This window comes from Lacerta agilis, chromosome 12 (assembly GCF_009819535.1).
Source record: "Lacerta agilis isolate rLacAgi1 chromosome 12, rLacAgi1.pri, whole genome shotgun sequence".
Classification (NCBI taxonomy): domain Eukaryota; kingdom Metazoa; phylum Chordata; class Lepidosauria; order Squamata; family Lacertidae; genus Lacerta; species Lacerta agilis.
In genome coordinates, this window is record NC_046323.1 from 55,162,947 (window position 1) to 55,188,471 (window position 25,525).

At 46.1% G+C, this 25,525-nt stretch overlaps 2 protein-coding genes across 2 annotated transcripts in view; both read right to left on the bottom strand.

Annotated features, from left to right (window-relative positions):
• LOC117055466 (GTPase IMAP family member 1-like) overlaps positions 1–10,366 on the bottom strand; it is a 24,268-nt gene extending 13,902 nt beyond the window's left edge. The window contains exons 1-3 of the mRNA XM_033165001.1: positions 10,230–10,366; positions 8,601–8,625; positions 5,594–6,391 (exon numbers count right to left, since the gene is read on the bottom strand). Coding sequence (XP_033020892.1) covers positions 5,594–6,391; positions 8,601–8,619 — 817 coding nt within the window. The 5' untranslated portion in view covers positions 8,620–8,625; positions 10,230–10,366. The remainder of the gene's footprint in view (positions 1–5,593; positions 6,392–8,600; positions 8,626–10,229) is intronic.
• On the bottom strand, positions 10,234–25,335 carry LOC117055467 (verrucotoxin subunit beta-like). Its single transcript, XM_033165002.1, has 4 exons — positions 25,224–25,335; positions 23,031–23,162; positions 18,563–20,739; positions 10,234–10,470 (listed from the first exon to the last, which is right to left on the bottom strand). Exons 2-4 carry the CDS (start codon positions 23,125–23,127, stop codon positions 10,234–10,236), a joined length of 2,511 nt encoding a protein of 836 aa, XP_033020893.1. The 5' UTR covers positions 23,128–23,162; positions 25,224–25,335.
• Positions 25,336–25,525: the final 190 nt, after the last annotated feature.

Sequence of the window (25,525 nt, forward strand, 5' to 3'; positions counted from 1 at the left end):
CCTCCATCTTTCCAAACTGAGGATGAGATGGTTGGACAGTGTTCTCGAAGCTACTAACATGAGTTTGGCCAAACTGCGAGAGGCAGTGAAGGATAGGCGTGCCTGGCGTACTCTGGTCCATGGGGTCACGAAGAGTCGGACACGACTGAACGACTGAACAACAACAACAACATCGTACCACAAAGGCTCACACCTTTCCTTGAGTTTGTATTGTTGTAAGAAATTGAGGTGTGTGTGTGTATAATGTTCATAAGTGTTCCAAGCAAACAAGGCCACATGTTTGAAGCAGCCTAGGAAGACAGGTTTGACACCATTTTGACTCTCAAAACTGACCAAATGTTTACCAAATGGGTTTCTGCAAGGAAGGAGGGTGAGGGAGTATCCATTGTCCCAGGAATTAAAGAAGATTACCATCTCAAAGGAATGGCCAGCCTACTGAGAAGGCCTTTTTGTGTGATGTAGGTGTATGGAAAAACAAAATCAAATGTGTGATTTAGGTGTATGGAAGTGAGAGCTGGACCATAAAGAAGACTGATCGCTGAAGAATTAATGCTTTTGAATGATGGTGCTGGAGGAGACTCTTGAGAGTCCCATGGACTGCAAGAAGATCAAACCTATCCATTCTCAAGGAAATCGGCCCTGAGTGCTCACTAGAAGGACAGATCTTGAAGCTGAGGCTCCAGTACTTTGGCCACCTCATGAGAAGAGAAGACTCCCTGGAAAAGACCCTGATGTTGGGAAAGATGGAGGGCACAAGGAGAAGGGGACGACAGAGGATGAGATGGTGGGACAGTGTTCTTGAAGCTACTAACATGAGTTTGGCCAAACTGTGGGAGGCCGTGGAGGATAGGGGTGCCTGGCGTGCTCTGGTCCATGGGGTCACCAAGAGTCGGACATGACTGAACGACTGAACAACAGGTGGATGTATCTGGGGGATGGGCTTGGGGCTGCAGCTCTTCTGTGATGTATGTGTGAGGTTTCTGGGGGTGGGGCAGACTCCAAGGGGATTTTTTTAAAAATGTCTTTTTAAGGACAGGCAGCCCTTGGTTTGGGGTTCTTCTTCCCTGCTCACCTGTGTGCGAGGAAGGGACCCTGTTGCAACAGTTCAATGAAGATCAAGCTTACTAGCGGCTTTGCTTCTAATTATTCTCTGGTTGGCCTCTGTTTTTTTTACTCCTACCGATGGAGAACCTGCAAAGGACTTTACAAGGGCTCTTGTGTACCCCATAAGGGAATAAGGGCAGATTTTTTCTTATAACAGTATACATACTTAAGGCATACTCCACAAATGTCCTGGGAAAACTGGGACATCCCGTTTTCATTTGGTGAAAGAACAACGGCCATTTTGGTTCTCGTGATCTCGCACAATTCCACAGCACAATTCCCCTCCCCCTCCCCCATAAAATGCTTTGGGGGGGCTGCGATCTTGCCTTAAAATGCCCATGCCCAAAAAAGTGCTCTATTGGGGGGGGTCCCACAGCTTGAAATCACACGAGATCACAGCAACCAAAATAGCCGCCATGCTCTTGCGATAAAAAACAGGAAGACGGCATCCCAGATTTTGGCTTTGAAGTGTTGTAGAGTACATATGCAAGAGGCTTGTTGTTTGCAATTAAATTTTGGGAATAATTCATGTTCTTGTGTAGCTGCATTGCTTGATACTTTCTGGATGTCCCATGACGAATATCATAAATCCAGCACAGCTAGTCGTTGCCCCTTTTCCAAGGTATTTCTTTTCGGATGCTGTGGGGGGACCCCAAGGGCCTCAAAAGACAGCTCCATCGCTTTAAGAAACTGCTGAGAAAGCCTTAACTCTTATCGGAAGAAGACAAGTCACTATACACGCAGGTTCACACCACACACAATACAAAGCGCAATAGTAACAGACTAATTTCGTTGTTCTCGCAAGGGTGTAGCAGTGGCCCAAAGAGGCCACAATGAATATGATAATGTGAACCCCAATAAATCATTGAATATGCTATAATAGAAATGCTATGGTAACCTGTTGCTTTAAGGAAACAGATGATTCTTTGCAAGAGACCGTCCCTACTGGGAAAGAAGGACAGCAAATACTTCAATCACATTCATAAGCTAGAACATAAGTTGATACATAGAACAAAGGCCTAACATAGATTCCCATGCACGCAAACTAACAAAGATGTAACAATCTCTGAGAATCAATGTTTAGTTAACAATGCTTATTGCGCATGCGTATTAGATTAGGTAATGTACATGCGTACAAAACTGAAATGATGTAATGAAATATGATTGGTTAAATTGAAATGCTTTGTCTGAAATGTTATAAATACCCCTGCCCAGACCTTTGGGCGGGGTTGCAGATTTGCGAAATGATTCGACTGTAACCCTTATTGCTTTGCAATAAAGAAAACAAAATAGACTCCTAGCTCCTCTAGTCTCTGAGTTTTATTGGCGCAGCTCAGAAGAAGGGCCTTTTGCCCAATGCAACAAGGGGACAATGACAATACAAATTATCTTATCTTAAAAGCTTTGGCAACATATATGTGCTTCTATTGTTATGTTTGTCCTGTTCAATTGATTTGACGTGTGATTCAGAAAGGGAATGAACTGATGCAATCAATCATCAATCAATCAATCAGATCTTTATTACGGCCATAGACCAGCATAAGCAGGGTGGGGTACAATCATTTAGAATCTGCAAAAACGTTTTGGAAAGCTAAAAAGAATTAAAACAGAAGGTATAGCGAAAAGACTATAAGAATCTAAAAGAAACTAAAAGAGGGGTTAGGACAGGGGTCTGCAACCTTTAAGACAAAAAGAGCCACTTGGACCCGTTTCCGAAGAGAAAAAAAAACTGGGAGCCGCAAAACCATTGCGGCCCACAAAAATATAAATACCCAGAAGCTCATAGCACAATTTAGACAGGTAATGAAGGCAAAATGGCAAAATATCACGAAACGCTCCCCCCCCCAAGCCAAACAACAAGCACTGTATTAAAGGAACCGTCCGAACGCCTGACGCTGCAGGGGCAAATCTAGAAGAGGAAATCCAACCCCCCAGAATACTTCTGCCCCATGAACAGCACAAAAACCTCTTTCCCCCTTCTCTCATTGCACACGCTTTGTAAACCAATAAAAGGAACAATAAAAGGAACAGCCAACCACAAAGGAACAAACACACCCTACGCCAATCCCGACCTCTCACCGCCAAAGAAACACAAGCGAACAACAGAGAACCGACACAAACGATGCTGACACCAAATCCTACATATATTAAGGAAAATAGAAACATCGTCTCCCCACCCCACCCACCTCTTTCCCCCTTCTCTCCCTAATGTCTCAACAACCAAAATTGATCTGTAAAAAATGTTACATGGAAAAATACGAGAGACATTGCACACACTTTGTAAACCAAGAAAATCTTTTTTAAAAAAAAACAATTTGGGAATCCAGTTGCGGTGAGGTAATAGCGCAGCTATTAAAGAACAATGTAGCTAATTCCAAGGCAACTGAATAACAAAGAGGCCAGCGATTAAGCTACAGTGCTTGGGGAAAAAAAGTCAAAGGGCAATTCTAAAATGCAGCAGGGTGACTTTTAAAACACGAAGTTTTTTACCCACCAAAAATGGTGACCTCCAAACCACTGCCCAACACGGATGCAAGTACAGGCTCCAAGCACTATAAACACCCATAAGCTCATAGCACAATTTAGACAGGTAATGAAAAGCAAGTAATGAAGGCAAAATGGCAAAATATCACGAAACGTTCCCCCCCCCCCAGCCAAACAACAAGCACTGTATTAAAGGAACCGTCCGAATGCCTGACGCTGCAGGGGCAAATCTAGAAGGGGAAATCCAACCCCCCAGAATACTTCCGCCCCATGAACAGCACAAATGCAACCCTAAAAGTTTAGCAAACTTATGCAAAAGCACACAGCATGCACACTGCCCCAATCACTATTGGCCAGCAGAGGGGCTGGGCAAGGCAGCTGAGAGGGGCTGAAGCAGGGGGCTGAACACGTCCCCCCTGCAGGCGCGGGAAAGCATTCCTTCAGAATGGATAAAACCCTTCTTTCAGTCCATGGGACTCCCGCTTCTAGGGGGGCAGGGGGCTTCTGGGGGGGCGCTGCCCCCCCGTCGGTACGCCCATGCTCGGGCCCCTTTCGCCACGCTGCTTAAGGGAAGTCTCCTGCGCCCCCCCGAAACAGAGCCCGGGACCAGTCGTCCCCTGAGCTTTTTCCCGCGCCCATCTCATCCCGTTGGGCCGCCCTTAGCTGAACAGCCGGGCTTCCTTTTCCTTTCCAGACTGCCACGTGTCCTGGAGCCGGGCCCTTCCACTTTTTAAAAAGAGGGCTTCCCCCTCGCCCACCGCCCCTGGCCCAGCCCGCAGCTGCCTCCTTACGTCGTCGAGTCATCGCGCCTCGTCAAATCGCAGCAGCCAGCAGTTCCACCAGCAGCAGCCAAACACAAGCACCGGGACAGGCGCCAAGGAGGGAAGCTGCTGCGGTCTGCTGCTGCGCCTGCGCTGGCACGAAACGAGGCACGCATGAGCAGCACAGCCGCCGGCAGGGTAGAAAGTGGGTGGGCGCAGGCGGGCCAGCAGCGTGGCGCAGCACCCCCTACATTTCGGCGCTAAACGCACCGGCCCTGCCCGGAGCCGCGGCAAAGGTGCAAAAGAGCCACATGCGGCTCCGGAGCCGCGGGTTGCAGACCCCCGGGTTAGGAGCATAGAACTGATGTGGAGGAGTGTGGCGTTTGCCCTTCCTACAGAATGTATGAATATGCAGGAGTAAGTAAAGGGTTAAGTGGCTGACCCTTGGCGGACCAATCAACAGAGGGAGGAGGAGCTAGGGGCAGCTGAACAAAGCCAGTTGGAGTGAGTCAGTTGGTTGAGGGCAGTTGATTGGTGGGTGGGTGGTGATTGTGAGGGTTGGTGGTGAGGTAGAGTGGTGAGCGAAGGATTAGGACAGGGTTGAGATAAGAATAAATATATACCAATGTAACCAGTATCTTAAGTTGTTGAAGTTTTAAATAAACACTTATTATTTTGTTTAAAATCACACCCTGACTGTGACAGTGATTACCAGGGAGGGGATCCTGGTTGGTGGCAGCGAAGCGCCGTGGTGGCACTGGGATCAATAGTCCGTTAAACAACCGGGGACCCTGTGTGATCACCACAAGGAGCATAAAAAGTTAGTATGTAGTACTATCAGTTTGGAGAGCACTCTGATGTGAGTGTTCATTAAATCTAGTTTGTGGCACAGGTCATCATCCCATGGATCTTGAGCGCTGCTGTGCAGAATCTGGCGACATTGTATGTTGGAGCAGGGTTGGGATCTGACACCAGCAGGGAGGTATAGAATAGCCCTGTGCGCCCTGGGTACTTATGGAGTGGTGGGGAGAGGAGGCTAATACGAATGTCTCCATAGTCGAGAAGCACACGCTCTATTTGTCCAGAGTCACAGGGGCATTGCAACTGATACAATGACAAAAAAAATAATAAGCATGCAATTCTTAAGACACTGCACCCAGACAAGCTGGTTTGTTCATCAGTTTATTTGGTGATTCATTTGGTTTTTCTCCTGACACCTCCTAAGAAGCCGGTGGGATGGCTTTAAAAATCCTCAGCTTTGCTAACGGGGAGATATTGAAAGAAACGATTACAATGGTAAAGAACGAGGTAAAGCCCTGCACCACACACACATACGGCGAGAAATATTTTTATGTAGCTGAAACCCTCGCGAGCTTTCCCCCATCCCTCTCCCTTGGCCCTTTTCCTTCCTTCTGCCATGTAAGATGCAAGCGCTGCCTCCATGATGGGCGTCTCCAGGTATGGCCTTGCATTCCCCCGGACCATCTCCAGGACCATCTCCATGAGCTCAGAGACCTGGTCCTCTCGTTCTCCCATTGCCGCCCTGTTATTAAAAGCGCACAAGCGGCCCCCGCATTCTTGGACCAGCTTCCGGAGAGCCTCATTGTCGGACTGCGTCACGTAACCCCGCAAGGAGTTGCCTTCTAAGGCTTCTTTGCAGGTGAACAAGAGGATGGTGTGCTTCATGGCCTCCGTCCCAAACATGTCCCAGACTCGCTTGGCGGCCTCCTCGTCCTCCGCGGTGAAGCGGCCCACTTGGGTCACAAACACGAGCGCGTGAGGGCCGGGCTGAGAGAGGTCAAGGCAGCGCTTGGCCTCCTGGTCCAGCCTCTCATCGCAAGCCCCAGTGCCCAAAATATCCGCTGTGTCAATCACATACACGGTATAGCCTCTCCAAGTGCAAGACGCCTTTTGGCAGGCCAAAGTGGTTGTCCTGGCCTGAAGTTTCGAATCAAAGAGCTTCTGGCCAAGGATGGTGTTTCCTGTGGCACTTTTGCCGCCTCCAGTCTTGCCCACGAGGACGATCCTCAGCTCTCTGTTTCCTGCGGGTTTTGAATGAAAACGAAGAGCTGGTCAGCAAAAATATCAGAGCAACCACTTCTAGTGGGATCCCTCTTAATATGTGATGGTTGAGAATTACCTGGTTTCCTGATCCTCACAGAGACTGAATGCATATGTAAAGCATAAGGTAAAGGTAAAGGGACCCCTGACCATTAGGTCCAGTCGTGTCCAACTCTGGGGTTGCAGCGCTCATCTCGCTTTACTGGCCGAGGGAGCCGGTGTACAGCTTCCGGGTCATGTGGCCAGCATGACTAAGCCGCTTCTGGCGAAACCAGAGCAGCGCACGGAAACGCCGTTTACCTTCCCGCCGGAGCGGTCCCTATTTATCTACTTGCACTTTGACGTGCTTTCGAACTGCTAAGTGGGCAGGAGCTGGGACCAAACAACGGGAGCTCACCCCGTCGCAGGGATTCGAACCGCCGACCTTCTGATCGGCAAGCCCTAGGCTCTGCGGTTTAACCCGCAGCGCCACCCGCGTCCCTTTATATGTAAAGCGTACACATGTATAAATAAAAGCAGAAGAAGAACAGGTTGGGAAACGTTTAATGAATATATAGGAAATAATTGTGTACACCTGATAAATTCAATCATGTAAATAAGTTTTGATGGATGCAATAATGGAATACTGAATGCTTTAGTTTTTTGTAAAATATGCTGGGATTTATGATAAGCAAAATGAACCATGTAAAGAGAAGGAGGGAAGTCACTGATATTTTAAGGATGTTAAAATTAGTATTTTAAATTGTAAAACAGAAGTGTGTATGTGTGTGTGTGTGTGTGTAGCACCAACCCATGTAAAATATCACATCAAGTGTGATTACAGTGGTACCTCTGGTTATGAACTTGATTCGTTCCAGAGGTCCATTCTTACCCTGAAACTGTGCTTAACTTGAGGTACTACTTTAGCTAATGGGGCCTCCCACTGCCGCCGCATCACCGCCACACGATTTCTGTTCTCATCCTGAGGTAAAGTTCTTAATCTGAGGTACTACTTCCGCGTTAGCGGAGTCTGTGAACTTGTAACCTGGGGTGTTTGTAACCCAAGGTATCTGAAGAAGTGTGCATGCACACGAAAGCTCATACCAAGAACAAACTTAGTTGGTCTCTAAGGTGCTACTGGGAGGATTTATTTTTTTTTTTTTACTATGGCAGACCAAAACGGCTATCTACCTGTCACATCATCATCATCATCATCATCATCATCATCATTATTGTTATTATTATTATTATTATTATTATTATTATTATTATTATTATTATGTCCCTCATCCACAGATCTCAGGGCACATAAAAAATGACTGGTTAACCAAGAAACCATAAATAGTTTGAGAGGACCATTGGTATAAACAGTTATGCAAGTATATTTCATACTTCTGCACAGCCTCTTGTAACTGAGCATGAACCAAATGAGTTCGTTTCGCAACAGGACAACTTTGGAGTGGAATTAGTTCCTCTGGGGGCATCTTGAACTTGAACTAGTTCCTTTTCCAAATCTCCTCTCCAAGCTCTGGCCAGAGCAGGCAAGAAGGAGCCGGGCGAACCAGGGGCCTGGTGGAGCCCAGGGCATCTTTCTAGGTTCCTGCAGATGTGCGTCAGGATGGCATCCCACCCAGGCACCTCCCACCTCCCAAAATCCGAGGAAGAAAAGAATGGAAGGGTGGGCATCACGCCCGAGCTTCTGGTATTATCGGCCCCGTCCTGTGGAACTCCCTGCCACTGGAGATTCAGCTGGTGCCGCCTGTGCCAACTTCTGAACTCCTGCTGAACCGCCCTCCCATCAGATGTCAAGGAAATAAACAACTACCTGACTTTTAGAAGGCAGCCCTGTTTAGGGAAGTTTCCAATGTTTCAAGTTTTATCGCTTTAACAATAATAATAATAATAATATTCCGCCAGGCTTATGCAAGGCAATTAAGAACACACCCTTCCACAGTGGTTAACTGATGTCTGTTTTTAACTCTCCTTGTTGTGGTGCTTCTTGTAACTCTTTTTATATTTTATTGCTGAAAACCACTTTGATTTTTTTTTTTAAAAAAAATATTACATATTGGTATAACAATATTTTTTTGCAAATAAATAAAATAAATGTCAGTGGGGGTGCTGCGAAAAACTCTTGCAAAATATATTTGGAATAATCCACCCGACCCCAAGAAGTCAATCTGCCTCTGAGTCACTTGGACCCTTCCTTACCTCCGGTAGTCCAGGCCATCTTCCCCTGAAAAAAAATGCAAGAAATCAAGATGATAGTCTCAGGCAGCCTTCCACCTGCAAACCCAGACACCCACCCCTAGTTTAGACATGTGGCATCTCGAATGAGAAACAGCACATTTCAGACATAAAAATGTTCAGAATATTTTGCAAGCGAAGCGAAAAGGAAATGCCCAAACGCTGTGGCTCTTTCTTTCCTCAGGTGGCACTTAAACAGAATTCAATCAAAAATGTTATTATTATTTATTTCAAATATTATTTTCACGTACTGCAAGCAGAAGAACGCCCCTCCTCACCCTGAAGGGAGCACTTGGCAAACATCAGTTTAAACATACAAGGCTTTATATGACTGTATCGGGAAGTTCTTAACATTTGATGTTTTATTATTCTGTGTTTAGATCTGTTGGAAGCTGCCCAGAGTAGCTGTGGCAACCCAGTCAGATGGGTAGGGTTCAAATAATGAAACTTATATTCTGGTGGAGTGTTTGCTTAATTTATTCATTTCGCTAAAAATATGCACCCCTCGACTGTAAAAAAAGAACCTCAAAGCAGTTTGCAAAAAATAAAAATAAAAAAATCGCCATTAAGAAGAATTAACTTAAAAGCTAAGTTAAAAAGTTAAAATGACAAGAGCTAAGAACAGATTAAAAGTCTCGCCAGCTTTCTGAGCATCCGAATAGGCTTGTCTAAAGAAGATTAACAGGCCTTCCAAGTGTCCCTATTTCCCAGGGACAGCCCCAGATTTACAGAAGCCACCCTGGTTTCAGATTTGATCCCAGAACCTCTTGCTTTTCCTTAGAATAATAGAATCATAGAATTGTAGAGTTGGGAGGGACCCCAAGAGTCATCCAGTCCAACCCCCTGCTGCCCCATGCAGGGATCGAACCTGCAACCTTGGCTCTAACCAACAGAGACATCCAGGTCCAGGATGCCCCTATTATCATCGGAGAAATGTTGGAGGGCATGGAGTTATGGAACCCCCGAGCCAAGGAGATAAGTAACTAGACAAAATATAGAAGACACATCCAAAGGCAGCCCCGGATAGGGAAGCTGTTTAATGTTGGGTTGTGCTACATGTTGGAAGCCTCTCAGAGTGTCTGGGGCCACCTAGTCAGATGTGTACAAGTAATAATATTATGGAACAGGACGACCCTATTTTCATCGGGGAAATGTTGGAGGGTAAGGAATAATTTCAGCAAGCGCCAAAAAGATCACGGTGTCCAACCCCCGATGCTCCTAGTTGTGGTGGAAGAGAGAAGCCACAGTTTGGCACACTCTTAAGCCACAGTCGGTCGATCAGCCTTTGGGATCCTCTGCAAGGATCCTTCCTTGCCTTTTGTTGCAACAACAGGCTAAACACAGCTGCTGCTCCCGCCACCCTGGGAAGCTTGATGCCAGGGACGCAGCCTGGTATGTCTGGACACATTTAACGGAGCTCCTTCCGAGCGACGAAGGCGCGCCCATGAGCGCAGAGAGAGAGGCTGCCGAGGGCTGCAAGCCAGACAAGGGGCTTCTCCCGGGTCCTCTTGAGGCTGGGGCTCCGTTTGCAAGCAGATCCCTTTCTCCCTCCTCCTCTCCACCACTCTGCCCTTCCGAGATGGCAGACCTCACCTCCTTAAGCTGCTTCTGCAGATCCTTCTTCGCCCCGCGTCGTCTTCCACGCCGTTTTGAATTTTCCTGCAGTGAACGGGAAGCGAGCGACGAGCTGCTTCTCCGGAGGGAAAACGAAAGTAGCAGCTGAATTTATGTTCTCTTCTGCTTGGAATGAGCAGGACAAGAATTCCCCCTCGTGGCTGCTTGGAGAACGAGCAGCTGGCTTGCGCGATGGGGCGCAGCGTGGGGCGCTTTTCAGCTTAGAGAAAAGGCGAGCGCACGAGAGGGTCTTAGAATCAGAGAACCGTAGCGTTGGAAGGGACCCGAGGGTCATCCAGTCCAACCCCCCTGCAATGCAGGAATATGCAGCTGTCCCATCGAACTTGCAACCTTGACATCTTCAGCACCATGTGCTACTAAGAAGTGTATAGCAGTGTTTTTCAACCTTTTTTGGGCAAGGGCACACTTGTTTTATGAAAAAAATCACGAGGCACACCACCATTAGAAAATGTTAAAAAAATTAACTCTGTGCCTATATTGACTATATATAAAGCAATTCTCTTGAATAGGAACCAAATAAACACAATTTTTCCCACGGCACACCAGGCAACATCTCGCGGCACACTAGTGTGCCGCGGAACAGTGGTTGAAAAACACTGGTGTATAGAATGGTGCCTGGCAGAGGCCGAGGCATATTTTTCTGAGGAGACCCCTAATATTCAGGGTGTTCTCACAAAGCGTAATGCTGGGGTTTAAAGACTCTCTCAAGGCGATTTTTTTTTTAAAAAAAGTAGTATAAACACCAACAATTGGGGAACACTGGCCTGCGAGCGCTCCAGTTGGAGATCAACCTTGACCACATAGCTACAATATTTTGTAAATCCTCTTAAAAGTTTGTAAGAATTTGGTATACGCACTGGTGTTTTCTTGCAGAAAATACATTCCAGTTAATCTGTCACCCTTCGGTTGCAACCCTGTACCTATTTGCAAGTGAGCTAGCCCTGGATCGTTTCAGATTCCCTCGGCCCTCTTCACAATCCCATGCCCATGTTATGTGTTGAAGTTCTCACCCTAGGCCACTAGGGGTGTTGTGTCTATAGTTTCACTCTGCCCACAGTTCTCACTCAGGTCCACAACATGCAAATGAAGGATTGAGAGTGCCGTTCACGGATTGGGTAGCTAGAGAGAGAGTTGCTACTGTTGCATGTTAATGAGTACTATACAGTGGTGCCCCGCTAGACGAATGCCTTGCTAGACAAAAAACTCGCTAGACGAAGGCATTCGTCTAGCGGGAGGCTGCCCCGCTAGACGAAAAAATCTATGGGGCTGCCTCGCAAGACGAAAATTTTTCGTCTTTTTTTTCCCCGTCTAGCGAAAGCGCGGCTGTCATTGCCGCTTCGCTAGACGAAAAACCCACTAGACGAAAATTTTCGGAGAACGAATTATTTTCGTCTAGCAGGGCACCACTGTATAAGCAAGCTGGCTGAGCCCTTCAGTCCTGTTCTGTTCCAGCCTGAGAATAAAGAGAGCTGCTTGGAGAACCACTGTGTCGTCTGCTGTGTCCACCCACTACTTAATACTGCCCACACACTACCCCTTTGGCAATTGCAGCTGCCCTTACTTGGATACAGACCTGGACGGCCTTATGCGCTGCTTCTCTTGTCTGATTTCCTGAACTTACTAGCATTAGGAATGCAACATTTGATCTGAGTGGAAAGCGAAAGTAATTCTGCCATGGATTGGGTTTCATCTGGCACGGTCAGACACACCGGCTGCCACTGTCTGTCAGTGTTGGTAAACCAACTGGTTTACAGGAAAAGCATTGGGAAGAAATGGCGGGTGGGGGAGCAGAAATCTTGTCAATTTTGGGTGCTTTATGTGCTTTATTGCAGATCTTCCAGTCACAGGTCAACAGAAGCATTGTTAGAAGAATCATCATCATCTATTACTACTACTACTACTACTACTACTACTACTACTACCCTGCCCATCTGGCTGGGTTTCTCCAGCCACTCTGGGAAGCCCCCAACAGAATATTATTGATAATAATAATAAAGCGATAGAACATCAAACATGAAAAACTTCCCTGACAAGGGCTGCCTTTAGATGTCTTCTAAAAGTCAGATAGTTGTTTATTGCCTTGACATCTGATGGGAGGGCGTTCCACAGGGCGGGTGCCACCACCAAGAAGGCCCTCTGCCTGGTTCCCTGTAACCTCCCTTCTCGCAGTGAGAGAAATGTCAGAAGGCCCTCAGAGCTGGACGTCAGGGTCCGGGATGAACGATGGGGGTGGAGACGCTCCTTCAGGTATACTGAGAGCAAACAACAATGCCCAAGCCCCCAAATAAGGAATTAACAAAATCGCTATGTATTTATTTTAAATACTTTTACTTTTCACTTCTCTTGCTCAGTTCAAGGGGTGATAGAATCATGGAAATGTACGGTTGGAAGAAATCTAGTCCCCCCCCCCCCCAAGGTATCCCAGACAGATGGCCATCCAACCTCTCTTGAAAAACCTCCCATAATATGGATTTACTTTTTAAAAATAATAATCTATATATAGGAACAACACTTTTATTATTTGTACCCTGCCCACCTGACTAGGTTTCCCCAGCCACTCTGGCTTTCATTTCTGAATACTAGCAGGCCAGAAGCTGAAAGCAGGACAGAGCACCATTTCACCTTCCAAATTTGTTCTTCGGTTATTCTAACGATCTGCTATAGCAGTCCGTATGGCTCCACCAATTAAGCTATGCCACATAACGCAGCATGGGCGTACCGAGGCAGGGGCAGGGGGGGCAGCTGCCCCCCCCTAGAAGCAAGCTGTCCCCCCCCCCCAAGCAAAAATGATCAGTCGTCTCCTGGTTCTGGCTTAAAAAGCAGCGCTGCTACCATTGCTGAGTGCTTGTTCGCTGAGACTGAGCAAAGAGGGAAGTGTGCTGGGAGAGGACTTTCACCCACTTTAGACTGCTTGATAAGAAGCAGGCTACTCTGTGACCTATTAACGCCTAATCCCAGTTGATGGCCCTGGTCGCTAAAACTGACTCCTGCCCCCCCCCCTCGCCCTCGCCCTCCATGGTTGTATGATCTCTGGAAGGGAAGACGGAGCTTTCTCTGTGCTGCTGTTTTGATCCACAGTAATCTTTTGGTGAGTGACTTTACCCCCTTGTCCATTGCCTTTCACCCCCCCCCGCCTTCTTTTAACCCCTAAAAAAAGTGTTTGGGTGATTTTTCAAATCTAAATTAAAACTAAACAAAGTCTACCTAACTGGTAGTAAACAAACACACATGGTTCAGTGTGCTTGTGTGTTGATGTACTGTCTATTGCTGGATTGATGACTGGAGTATAAATACAGGTAGGTAGCTGTGTTGGCTACAGCAAACTATGGCAAGTTCTTAAAGAAATGGGAGTGCCGGATCACCTCATTTGCCTCCTGAGAAATCTCTATGTGGGACAAGAAGCTACAGTTAGAACTGGATATGGAACAACTGATTGGTTCAAAATTGGGAAAGGAGTACGACAAGGCTGTATATTGTCTCCCTGCTTATTTAACTTATATGCAGAATACATCATGCGAAAGGCTGGACTGGATGAATCCCCAACCGGAATTAAGATTGCCGGAAAAAATATCAACAACCTCAGATATGCTGATGATACTACCTTGATGGCAGAAAGTGAGGAAGAATTGAAGAACCTTTTAATGAGGGTGAAAGAAGAGAGCGCAAAATATGGTCTGAAGCTCAACATCAAAAAAACTAAGATCATGGCCACTGGTCCCATCACCTCCTGGCAAATAGAAGGGGAAGAAATGGAGGCAGGGAGAGATTTCACTTTTTTGGGTTCCACGATCACTGCAGATGGTGACAGCAGTCACGAAATTAGAAGACGCCTGCTTCTTGGGAGAAAAGCAATGACAAACCTAGACAGCATCTTAAAAAGCAGAGACATCACCTTGCCGACAAAGGTCCGTATAGTTAAAGCTATGGTTTTCCCAGTAGTAATGTACGGAAGTGAGAGCTGGACCATAAAGAAGGCTGATCGCCGTAGAATTGATGCTTTTGAATTATGGTGCTGGAGGAGACTCTTGAGAGTCCCGTGGACTGCAAGAAGATCAAACTTATCCATCCTTAAAGAAATCAGCCCTGAGTGCTCACTGGAAGGACAGATCCTGAAGTTGAGGCTCCAGTACTTTGGCCACCTCATGAGAAGAGAAGAATCCCTAGAAAAGACCCTGATGTTGGGAAAGATGGAGGGCACAAGGAGAAGGGGACGACAGAGGATGAGATGGTTGGACAGTGTTCTTGAAGCTACTAACATGAGTTTGGCCAAACTGCGAGAGGCAGTGAAGGATAGGCGTGCCTGGCGTGCTCTGGTCCATGGGGTCACGAAGAGTCGGACACGACTGAACGACTGAACAACAACAACAAGCTGTGTTGGTCTGCCATAGTCATCCTCTGGAACCTCACCAAAGGTTGAGCTAAAGTGTCTTTTGGAAGAAGCAGAGACACTTTTCATTTGCTACATAGGTGTGACGTTTTCCTGAGTGAGAATCTGGGGGTCATGAATCTTACATGCGCCAGTGGGGTGGCATGGAACACAAAAAGAGTGAAACACACACATGGGGGCCAAATATTTGGGACAGCAGACACTTACCGGTAGGAAGATCCCTCTGCAAAGTGTAAAAAGAATTCTGTGAGGAAAGGTTTTTTTTTGGGGGGGGGGAATGACACACATTTCTAGATAATACAGAAAGCTTCCCATTGGCTGATTCTCTGCTTCCTTTTGCTTCCAACCTAGAAATCCTGAATATTGGCTTGTGAATTTTTCTGCTTGTCTGAATATGGCTGGGAAAAGTACAGGTAAGACCGAGCTGTTTTGATCTCATTCTCCCAGTTTCCTGGACTGTGTTGGATGAAATCAATGTAGGAATGGGAGAGACCTTAGCTTGATTCATGGTTTGTTTCCACACCATATTCAAGGTGCTCACATTGATGTTTAAAGCCCAAAATTATTTGTGTCCCCAATACCTGAAAGACCCCCCCTCTTTCCCTGCAGACCCTCTTGGGTGCTAGGTGGTTTTTCTTCCACCTACAAAAGGTCAGAGATATTGGCAGCCCAGGACCTTCTCTGTGGTGGCCCCATAGATGTGGAACTTCCTCCCCAGAGAGGAGCACCTGAAGCCTTCATTGTGCAGCTCCTGGCAAATGCTGAGGATTCATCTTAAGGTGTCTGACTTTAGCACCCGTCTTATTTCTGTAATTTTAACCTGTTTTTAAGTTTGTGTTTTATTTGTTGTAACTCATCATGTGAGCTTGGGGTGAAAGGCAGCCAATTATTATTTTAGTATTTTATCATAATGCAAACCTACTTAATTCACACGATCCTAACAAATACATGAGCTAAAAGATGCAGTTCAACCAAAAGATACATGGAGATGCATAGAACAGGGGGGAATGCACACAAATATGCACAAATCTGTAGGGAAATGAATTATATTAGGGGGAATTGCTCGTAGAAATGTTTATAGTGCAGTGTTTTTCAACCTTTTTTGGGCAAAGGCACACTTGTTTCATGAAAAAAATCACGAGGCACACCACCATTAGATAACAATAATAGTAGTAGTAGTAATAATAAAAATGATAATTCTTCTCATGTCTGAATTGAGCATGTGAAGATGGCGCACCTTGCCCCGCCCCCACCAGGCTAATAATAATAAATAACAACTATAGTACTAGTCAGGACTCTCCCCCCAGCCACAGGAACTCAGTTCTGGCACCTCTCAGGTGGGCGCCTTCGCCATTATAAGAGAACGAGGGAAGGCGTCTGTGATGAGTTCCAGGCTCCAGCACCTCTTTTTCTAGAAAAATAGCATTGGTAGCAGCAGATGCCCCAATGCTAGGTAGGCAGCAGAGGTAGGAGGCGGTGTCGTAGCGGCGGCCGCCTCGCCCCGCACGGCCCACGGGGGTCAGCCAGTTGCTCCACTCGCGCAGTGCCCAGATGTTGGGCACGCAGCTCAGGTGTCGGCACAGCTGCAAGAAGCTGCCGGGCTGCCGCTGCACCCGCAGCCGCCACTCAGCCAGTCCTGAGGACGGCGGGAGGCGCTCGGCTGGCAGCAGGCGGGCCGGGCCCGCGGTGGTAGCGGCGGCGGCGGCATCAGCCACCGGGCCGGGCAGTACCAAGAGGACTCCGGCTTCTTCGAAGGCCTCGCGGATGGCGCAGAGGCGGAAGGCCACGTCTCCCGGCAGCGGCGAGCCCAGCTCCGGGCGCTCGGCGGCGAAGAGTGGCGCCCTCGGGCACTCGCCCCGCACCGAGCCCAGTCCGCAGCGCGGCCCGCCTGCCAGCAGCTGCAGCCAGTCGGACGAGAAGTCGGCCGCGTCCGCCACGCCGCCCGCGAAGACGTGAGCACTGGGCAGGAAGGCGCTCCGCGGGCTCCGCCGCAGGAGGAGCAGCTCATAGTCAAAGGCGCCCGCTGCCGCCGTGGGCCAAGGGGGAGACGCGCCCAGCCCACCTGCCGCTAGCAGCAGCGGCGCCACCTCCCGCCAGTGCCGCAACCGCCAGCCCATGTTTTCCCACGGAACACCAGGCAACATTTCGCGGCACACTAGTGTGCCGCGGAACAGTGGTTGAAAAACACTGTTATAGTGGACATAAATGCACACAGAAACATGTATTGGGTTAAATGCACTTAAAATGGGCACAGTTACAGGTGGGTAGCCGTGTTGGTCTGCCATAGTTGAAACAAAATAGAAAAATCCTTCCAATAGCACCTTAGAGACCAACTAAGTTTGTTCTTGGTATGAGCGTTTGTGTGCATGCATACTATAAGGGTCTGTTGACTTCAGTGCATCTGAAGAAGTGTGCTACTGGAAGGAATTTTTTGTTTTGTTTTGTTTTAGAGTATAAATAAGCAGTGATGTTTTCCTGTGCTTTTCAAACAACTCACTTCTTTGCATTTCAGAATACATCTTGTCACTTAATGGTTAACACTTGCTTGCATGCAAGTAATTAAAGTAAATTATAAGCTATTTAGTCATAAAGGGTTAGTGTTCTGATATGCTGCTGCATGGAAGAGGTGTGAGTTGCTATGTCTCCTTGCTTTCAGATTCTTATAAAGTAGGTGAGAAGTAAAGGAATATATGAAGAGATGCCAACTTATGTGACCAACATCTGTGCAGACTGCACCTGTGAAACTTATATTATGGTTCCTAGCAATTTCACTGCTTGAGTTCTCAAATTGTCAAAACCTCATAGGAAAAGCCTGTGTGAATAAATTGGCCCATAAAATCTATGTGTAAGATTGGTTTAATTATCCTACCAGGAGTTATAATTTTTTTACTGTTTAATATTTTGTTTTGAGGTGGAATGTGCTGCTGTTTGTGAGACCAAAAGTATTTTTTGGGGTGGGTAGGGGCCTGCTTTAAATAAGAGTTACCTTAAAAGGCTAACAAATTTAGTATGGTGTAAGCCAGTGGTGTCCAAACTTTTTTCAAAGAGGGCCAGATTTGATGAAGTGAAGGGCCGTGAGGGCTGACCAAAGGGCCGACCAAAGTTGTTAACCTTTTCTAGGGTTGAAGTTGTTGAGGTTTTTAAAGGATTTTACCCCAGGAAATAAACTGCCACAGGGGCCGGATTAAACCAAGTGGTGGGCCGAATTAGGTCCCCGAAATGGACTTTGGACACGCCTGGCTGAAATTTCAATTCAGTGGAGCTGAATAAATAAATAAATAAAACCTCCCCTCCAGTAGTTTCAAGCACTACTACAGGCTCCACATAATATCTGTACTGCATTGTTTCCTGTGACAGCACCTGCACTTTGGAACTCCCTGCCTCTTGCAGCAAAGCACGTGCCTTTGCTAGACTCTTTTCGGGCACCTGCTAAAAGCATTCTTCCTTAGGCAAGCATACCTAGATGCTTAGGAAGTTGAAGTAATCTTAATCTTAATATTTTTAAATCAATTATTTCAGAAGGTCTAGTCCCTAAAAAATGCTCAACAACTAAAAATGAACCGAACCCCTAAAAAACGGGGCATTCCTCACCCCCAAAAAGGTCAACAACTTTGAGCTGATCCCCAAAAAACGGGGGTAGATCACTGCCAGATTTTAATTCTGAAAGTAGATCACAGTCTCTTGGGAGTTGGCCACCCCTGGTATAAGACATGTAACTAGAATAAAAATTAAAAAAAAAATCAAGCAAATAATTGTAATAACTACCGTAATAAAGCACTGCTATACTTATATATAATTTTCCTAAAATTTTGGTGTCATTCGCCTTTCCGTGCTGAAATGTCACAACCTGAACAACCATGGCTTGCCCCCCCCCCTAGTTTTGATCCTGGGTACGCCCCTGGGCCTGCATGTTCTCTTTCCCTAGCTGGTATGTTCGACAGGATGTAGAGACATCTGGTATGGCCTCCAGTGGCAGAGCATACACTGCTGGTGGCCCATCCTCAACCAGGCTGCTGTCTTGGAGGTATTTACAAGCGACTCTGTTCTTGTCTCCTTCCAACAATGTGGAAACCTCAATCTCTTTGCTGGGCTCACTCTCAGCCCCACCGGCACACATGGCTGAGACTTTGAATCTGTAGGATGTCTGGGGCTTCAGACCATCAATCTCACAGAACTCTGTTTTCTTCCCTGTTCTTTTTTCAGCCCATTCATCTTTCTCCTTCCTTTTTGCCTCTCCAGCCTCTTCACTGTAGTCCACTTTGTATTCCTTTATAACAGCTCCCTGGCCAATGACCTTTGGGCTCTCCCAGGCTATACTGATTTCGGAAGACTCTGCAATTATCACTCTCAGTTTCCCAGGAGGGCTGGTAGGAAGTGTCTGTACAGATTTACTCACGTTGCTGGTGTCACAAAGTCCTGGTTTGCTCCTAGCAGTGTATCGAAACTGGTATTCTGTGTTTGCACTCAACCCTCTCACTTGGAATGTCTCCTGACTGTCGTCTGTATTCACAATCTTCCAATTTTCTTCTCCTGCAATTTTGTACTCTACTTGATAGCTTGAGATTGAAGACCTCCCATACTCCGCAGGTTGAAATGTCAGCTGCACGTGGTCATGTCCAATTCGCCCAATCAGTGGAGGGAGAGGTTTTGAGGGCAGCTCAAAGTTGTTGCTGAACAGCTCCCCATCTTCATAGAGGTAAATGGAAGCTCCTGGGTTGTCCTGATCCGGGACAGAAGCCACAAGGAACCGGGTATTCCTGTTTGATTTATTGACTCGGGCAAAATTAGCAATGGACTTGGCAGCTTTCCGAGCATTTCTCTGTCTGTCTTTTTCCTGAAACCAAGCATTCCAATCCTCCGGTGCATTCTGGACTCCTGTGGGATCTGCTGATCGTTTCTGAAGAAAGTGTTGTAAGCTGGTTAAAAATGGTTCCTCATCATGTAAAGAAGTGAATGTAAATGAGACAACAAATTCATTCTGGTGGTTAAGCACTACCTCTTCCAGTTTATTCTGGGAGGAGATGGTTTCTATCCCACTCAGGATATCAAGGTAAGACTTGACCATGGTTATCTCTCGTTCCTTATTATTCAAAAATTCATTGAGTCTTTGGCCATTGAAGGGTGATTGATTTATGGATGTTAAGATGTCCACCAGAACTCTTTCCTCTTTCCCCCCTCCCCGGATCAAAGGCAAGATTCCTGCCAGATCTTGCTGGAAAGTCTGCCTGTGTTGCTTGCAGAAATCCTGGAATCTCTTGATTTTCAACTGTATTTCTGGGAAGGTGGTAGCAATGGGATTGGTAGACAGATCATTGCATCTCATATCGATTTCGCTCAGCTGCTCCATGACGGTTTGGGCACCAAAGATCAGTGTTAAGCTGATCTCACGCACCATCTTAGCTGCTTTGGAATCCAGCTTGGTCAGTGGGTAGAGCCAGACTCTGACAGGCACAGCCTTGTCTCCATTGGCACCCAGCATTTTGGGCAGAGAAGTGTAGACTTTCATAGCATCTTGAAAAGTCACTGGGTTACTCTCCAGAGAAAAATCTCCATAGAACTTGCAGTTGAACTGATTTGCATGGTTTCTTTCCTGGTCATTCATTTTGAGGACTGCTTCACCTTCAATAGTGACCATCTTCTCTATCATAACTTTGAGACTTCCTTGTATGTCTTGCACAGACTCGGAAGAAGAGACATTTCGGTCAAACACAAAGAAAGCCTGGGCTCCATACAAGATGGCAGTGACAACGTGGGTGGCTGTACCATGCTCAAAAACAGCTGGATAAGTGACATTTTGGATTCCCAAATGGCTCATGGTCAGCTGTGAATACTTGGTGGTAGCTTTGTACTGCAGAGTGACTCTGGCCTGTTTCGTAGACTTCTTGGTGTCTTGAAGGAATTTGCCTGATCCACCCACTTCAACCATTCCACCCAAAAAACTGGCCTTGAGTGATGCTGAGACATTGAGGGCAGAGGCCTTATCTTCGATGGAATCAGATGCAATGATTTCATATTCAGCCTTGGGTTGTGGTTTGATACACATGTCCTTCTGAAGCGAGTCGTGGCCCCAAAGGGTGATTCCTGGGATAAAGCAGAGAAATACGCAAGGCTTGAGTATGCTCATACAAATATAGAACACAATTAGCCTAATGCCTAAGGCTGAACAGAGAAACAAGGAGTTAAAATAGAGCTATCATTGCTCACAATGTCTGCACTCATGAATTTTGTCCCACTGTCATCCCCAAACAAAGAGGTTTATGCAGTTTTGTAAAACTTTGCAAAAGGCAGGGGAAATCTTTGACCAGAAATGATCATGGAACAAAAGTGAACATTTCATGAGCGTCTGTTGTACAGGCCTCAGAAAGGGGATGGACACTAGCTCAGCAGCAGGGATAAAATTTAAGAGGAGATGATTAAAAAAGTGGTCAGCAAGCAAAAAGTGACAAAAAAATCAGGAAAAAAATAGAGAAGAGAATATAGAGCTGATGAAGATACAGGAGGAAATATGGGATGCGATCACTACTCTTGAAATGAGACAATGGGAAATGACTTTCAGGTTTAGAGATATCTCTGAACACCAAGATGAAAATATAGAGGTGAAATTGATAAAAGAACTAGAAGCTTGGCTAGGAGTGCAAGAAGAAGAGTTGGCATTGTTGTTGTTGTTGTTCAGTCATTCAGTCGTGTCCGACTCTTCGTGACCCCATGGACCAGAGCACGCCAGGCACGCCTGGCACGCCTATCCTTCACTGCCTTGCCGGACCTTAAATTGTATTATGAGGCGGTTTGTTTCTGCTGGCTTAAGGAGTGGATGACCCTTAAAAATACAAGCATACTAGATATAGAGGGCTGGGAAAATAGATTAGGTTGGCACAGTTATCTGGGATATAATAAAGTTCAGGTACACAGAGGATTCCTTAATCATATAATTAGGAAATCCCTACTCACAGTTTGGGAAAGAAATAAAAAATTATTGGAGCCAAAAAACGCTTGGTGGTTGTCACCAGTTGTTGTTGTTCAGTCGTTCAGTCGTGCCCGACTCTTTCTGACCCCATGGACCAGAGCACGCCAGGCACGCCTATCCTTAACTGCCTCCCGCAGTTTGGCCAAACTCATGTTAGTAGCTTTGAGAACACTGTCCAACCATCTCGTCCTCTGTCGTCCCCTTCTCCTTGTGCCCTCCGTCTTTCCCAACATCAGGGTCTTTTCTAGGGTGTCTTCTCTTCTCATGAGGTGGCCAAAGTACTGGAGCCTCAACTTCAGGATCTGTCCTTCTAGTGAGCACTCAGGGCCGATTTCTTTAGGAATGCATAGGTTTGATCTTCTTGCAGTCCATGGGGCTCTCAAGAGTCTCCTCTAGCACCATAATTCAAAAGCATCAATTCTTTATCGATCAGCCTTCTTGATGGTCCAGCTCTCACTTCCGTACATTACTACTGGGAAAACCATAGCTTTAACTATATGGACCTTTGTCGGCAAGGTGATGTCTATACTTTTTAAGATGCTGTCTAGGTTTGTCATTGCTTTTCTCCCAAGAAGCAGGTGTCTTCTAATTTCGTGACTGCTGTCACCATCTGCAGTGATCATGGAACGCAAGAAAGTGAAATCTCTCACTGCCTCCATTTCTTCTCCTTCTATTTGCCAGGAGGTAATGGGACCAGTGGCCATGATCTTAGTTTTTTTGATGTTGAGCTTCAGAACATATTTTGCGCTTTCCTCTTTCACCCTCATTAAAAGGTTCTTCAATTCCTCCTCACTTTCTGCCATCAAGGTTGTATCATCAGCATATCTGGGGTTGTTGATATTTTTTCCGGCAATCTTAATTCCGGTTTGGGATTCATCCAGCCCAGCCTTTCGCATGATCAATTCTGCATATAAGTTAAATAAGCAGGGAGACAATATACAGCCTTGTCGTACTCTTTTCCCAATTTTGCACCAATCAGTTATTCCATATCCAATTCTAACTGTAGCTTCTTGTCCCACATAGAGATTTCTCAGGAGACGGATGAGGTGATCAGGCACTCCCATTTCTTTAAGAACTTGCCATAGTTTGCTGTGGTCGACACAGTCAAATGCTTTTGCGTAGTCAATGAAGCAGAAGTAGATGTTTTTCTGGAACTCTCTAGCTTCAAAAACCTTCAGATTATTACTAGATTGGAAACTAAAAGATGAGGAGGTGAAAGAGGTGCAGGTTAAACGGACAAATGATTTTGGCTATTCTATCCCAATGGAAAAATGGGAAAAAATATGGAAAACAGATTAAAAATTTACCACGTGCTATCTGATAAAATAAATATTGACCAAAATTTACAAAACATTTACGGGGTCCTTGGCGCGGGACCACATTCATCCAGTGCTCTACCCAGTTCTACCTGGCATGAGGGCATCTCTACGACAGTCGTACAGCATCCCCAGCTGGAATGGGCGGCCCAGGGCTGGTATTTCAACCGTGTCGTCTGATCTGTCCATGGCTCAGGTCCAGGTTGCTCTCCTGCCTCCACCTGGAAGAAACAAGTGATGTGAAGGACTCTGGAAAGATTATTCGGCGTGCAAAGCGTGTGGGGAAAAGAGGAAGATTAGCACTACCATCCAAAGAGGGATGCCGACATGCTTTGAAGCGGGGGGGAATGTCACATCATGGGAGGGGGGATTAGACGTTTGTATGCCGTAGTTGCACATGTGGAAGGCAGCTTGTGCAACTCATCATCATCTTCTTGCTTCCCTCCCATCCACAGCCCCCTGTAGCAGCTGAAAACTCTACCCAGGGATCCCTGGAGACTGTGCCACACAGAATTGCAGTGGGAGGGGAAATCACCCTGAAACTGGGCAAAGGGATCGTGTGCCAAGGGGGGCTCTGCTTGGACAGGATTCCTAGGCCCAAAGACGGGTGAATCCCACCGGGTTTGGGTGGGCACAAGGGGTCACAGGAGCTGGAAGGGAAGGTATATATTTCCCATGCACAACCACTGGATGCTTCCTACACTGAATTTCCATTTGGCTGAGAATTGTGCCTGCTGAGAACATTTCAGATAGCAGAAAAATAATTCATCACTACTGCCACCAGTTTTATATCCCAACTATCTGGCACAGTGTTCAAGGAGGCTGTCAAAGTGGGGAACTCACACGTGCAGCCAGCCAAATCACATAACAACAACATATATGGCAGGAATCATGTATGATGCTGCCATAGCTAACAGCTGGATGCACAAAGTACCGGTAGTATTTGGCAGAAACAAACCGCAGTGGAAGCAGCGCTGATCCTGATGAATACAAGCTGAAATGGAAGTTGCTGAAATCAATGGAAAGTGTAAGAAGCCATGTGACAGATTGGCTACAATATCATCAGTTACATGAAATGTTTAAAACAGACAGGAAAAATGTTTTTTTTGGACCAAAGCTCACAATTTGAAAAAGAACTTCTATAAAAAAGAGAAACTTTTGTCCAAAATGTATAATTTGTTATTAGACTGGGAAACAAAAGATGAGCTTGTCAAAGCCTCAAAATGACACACTGGGCAATAGATACAGGAGCCAATATAGATTTTAACCTCTGGGGAAAACGATGGAAAAGTGACTTGAAGTTTACAGCATGTTATTCTTTGAAGGAGAACTACCTGAAAATGATTTACAGATAGCATTTAACTGCGAGTAGACTTGCTAAGATGTACAAGACATTATCTAATAAGTGCTGGAGATGCAAAGAGGCAGAGGGGAATGTTGTTTAATATGTGGTGGACTTGTAAAAGGGTAAAAGAATATTGGGAAATTATCTATAACGAATTGAAAAGAAAAATGTTTAAAAGTACTCCCCCCCCCCCAAACCCAAAAAACTTTCTGTTGGGGATTATTCAGACTGAAATTCTCAGGTGTCAAAATGGGTTATTTATGTGTGCCACCACTGCAACTCAAATGGAAAATTTATTTATTATTATTATTAAAATGAGCGAAGTCCCAACCAAAGGAGAATGGCAACTTAAGTTGACACACTATGCACAACTTGCAGACTTAACATACAGAGTAAGAGAACAAGAAGAACAAACGTTTAGAGAAGATAGGGAAATGTTTGTTCAATATATGGGAAATAATTGTGTACAGCTGAAAAGGCTGGCAGCATTAAGATAAATTCAACAGTGTAAATAAGTTTTGATGGATGCAATAATGGAATACTGATTGGTATAGTTTTTGTAATATATGCAGGGATTTATGATATGCAAAAGGAACCTTGGAAAGAGAAGAAGGGAAGTCATTGATATTTTAAGGATGTAAAATGCGTGTTTGAAATTGTAAAACAGAAAATTTAATAAAAATTATATAAAAACAGAAAGGGGTGAATCCTTGGCATGTACTGTGCCCCCCCCTTTCCCCTTCCTTTTAGAGCATCACCCCATCACCCAGGAGGGCAGACTTTGCTTCCAACCCCCCACCCCACCCCCGCAACACCAAGTGCAGAAGGCGCATTGTGGCATTTGCAAAATATTTTTTCCACCCCCCACCCTCCATTCCTTCCTGCAAGAGGGATCCCCACCTCTGCTTAATTCCACCAGAACAGCGGGGTGTTTTCACTACCTTGACTTCTGCTGGGCAGTTGTCTCAGCCGGGAGGTGTTCCTGGTCTGGCTGTTTCTCTCTGCAACTTCAGGCAGCCTCTGGCTCTCTCCGTCCCTCTCAGAGTTCTGAGTCTGGCACAGGTTTTGAGTGCAGATTAATAGCTGAAAGTCTGACATTTGCTCAGCAGTGGAAACTGAAAGTGTTTTCTTCTCAGTTGATACATCCAATTATCCATCTGTAAAAGAGACTGACTGATGGGTCCAGCAAAAGACACATCTGGAAACCAGATACCCCAACAGGGAGCTCACAAGCAAGACGTA

Bases quoted from the DNA above. Each gene is read 5' to 3' on its own strand.
- LOC117055467 (XM_033165002.1), bottom strand. From the start codon at position 23,127: ATGGACAGATCAGACGACACGGTTGAAATACCAGCCCTGGGCCGCCCA. The intron at 20,740-23,030 runs GTAGAACTGGGT...GCTTTATCCCAG, and splicing joins TAGAGATGCCCTCATGCCAG to GAATCACCCTTTGGGGCCAC. The intron at 10,471-18,562 runs GCCCAGGGGCGT...CTTTTCTCTAAG, and splicing joins TAGGGAAAGAGAACATGCAG to CTGAAAAGCGCCCCACGCTG.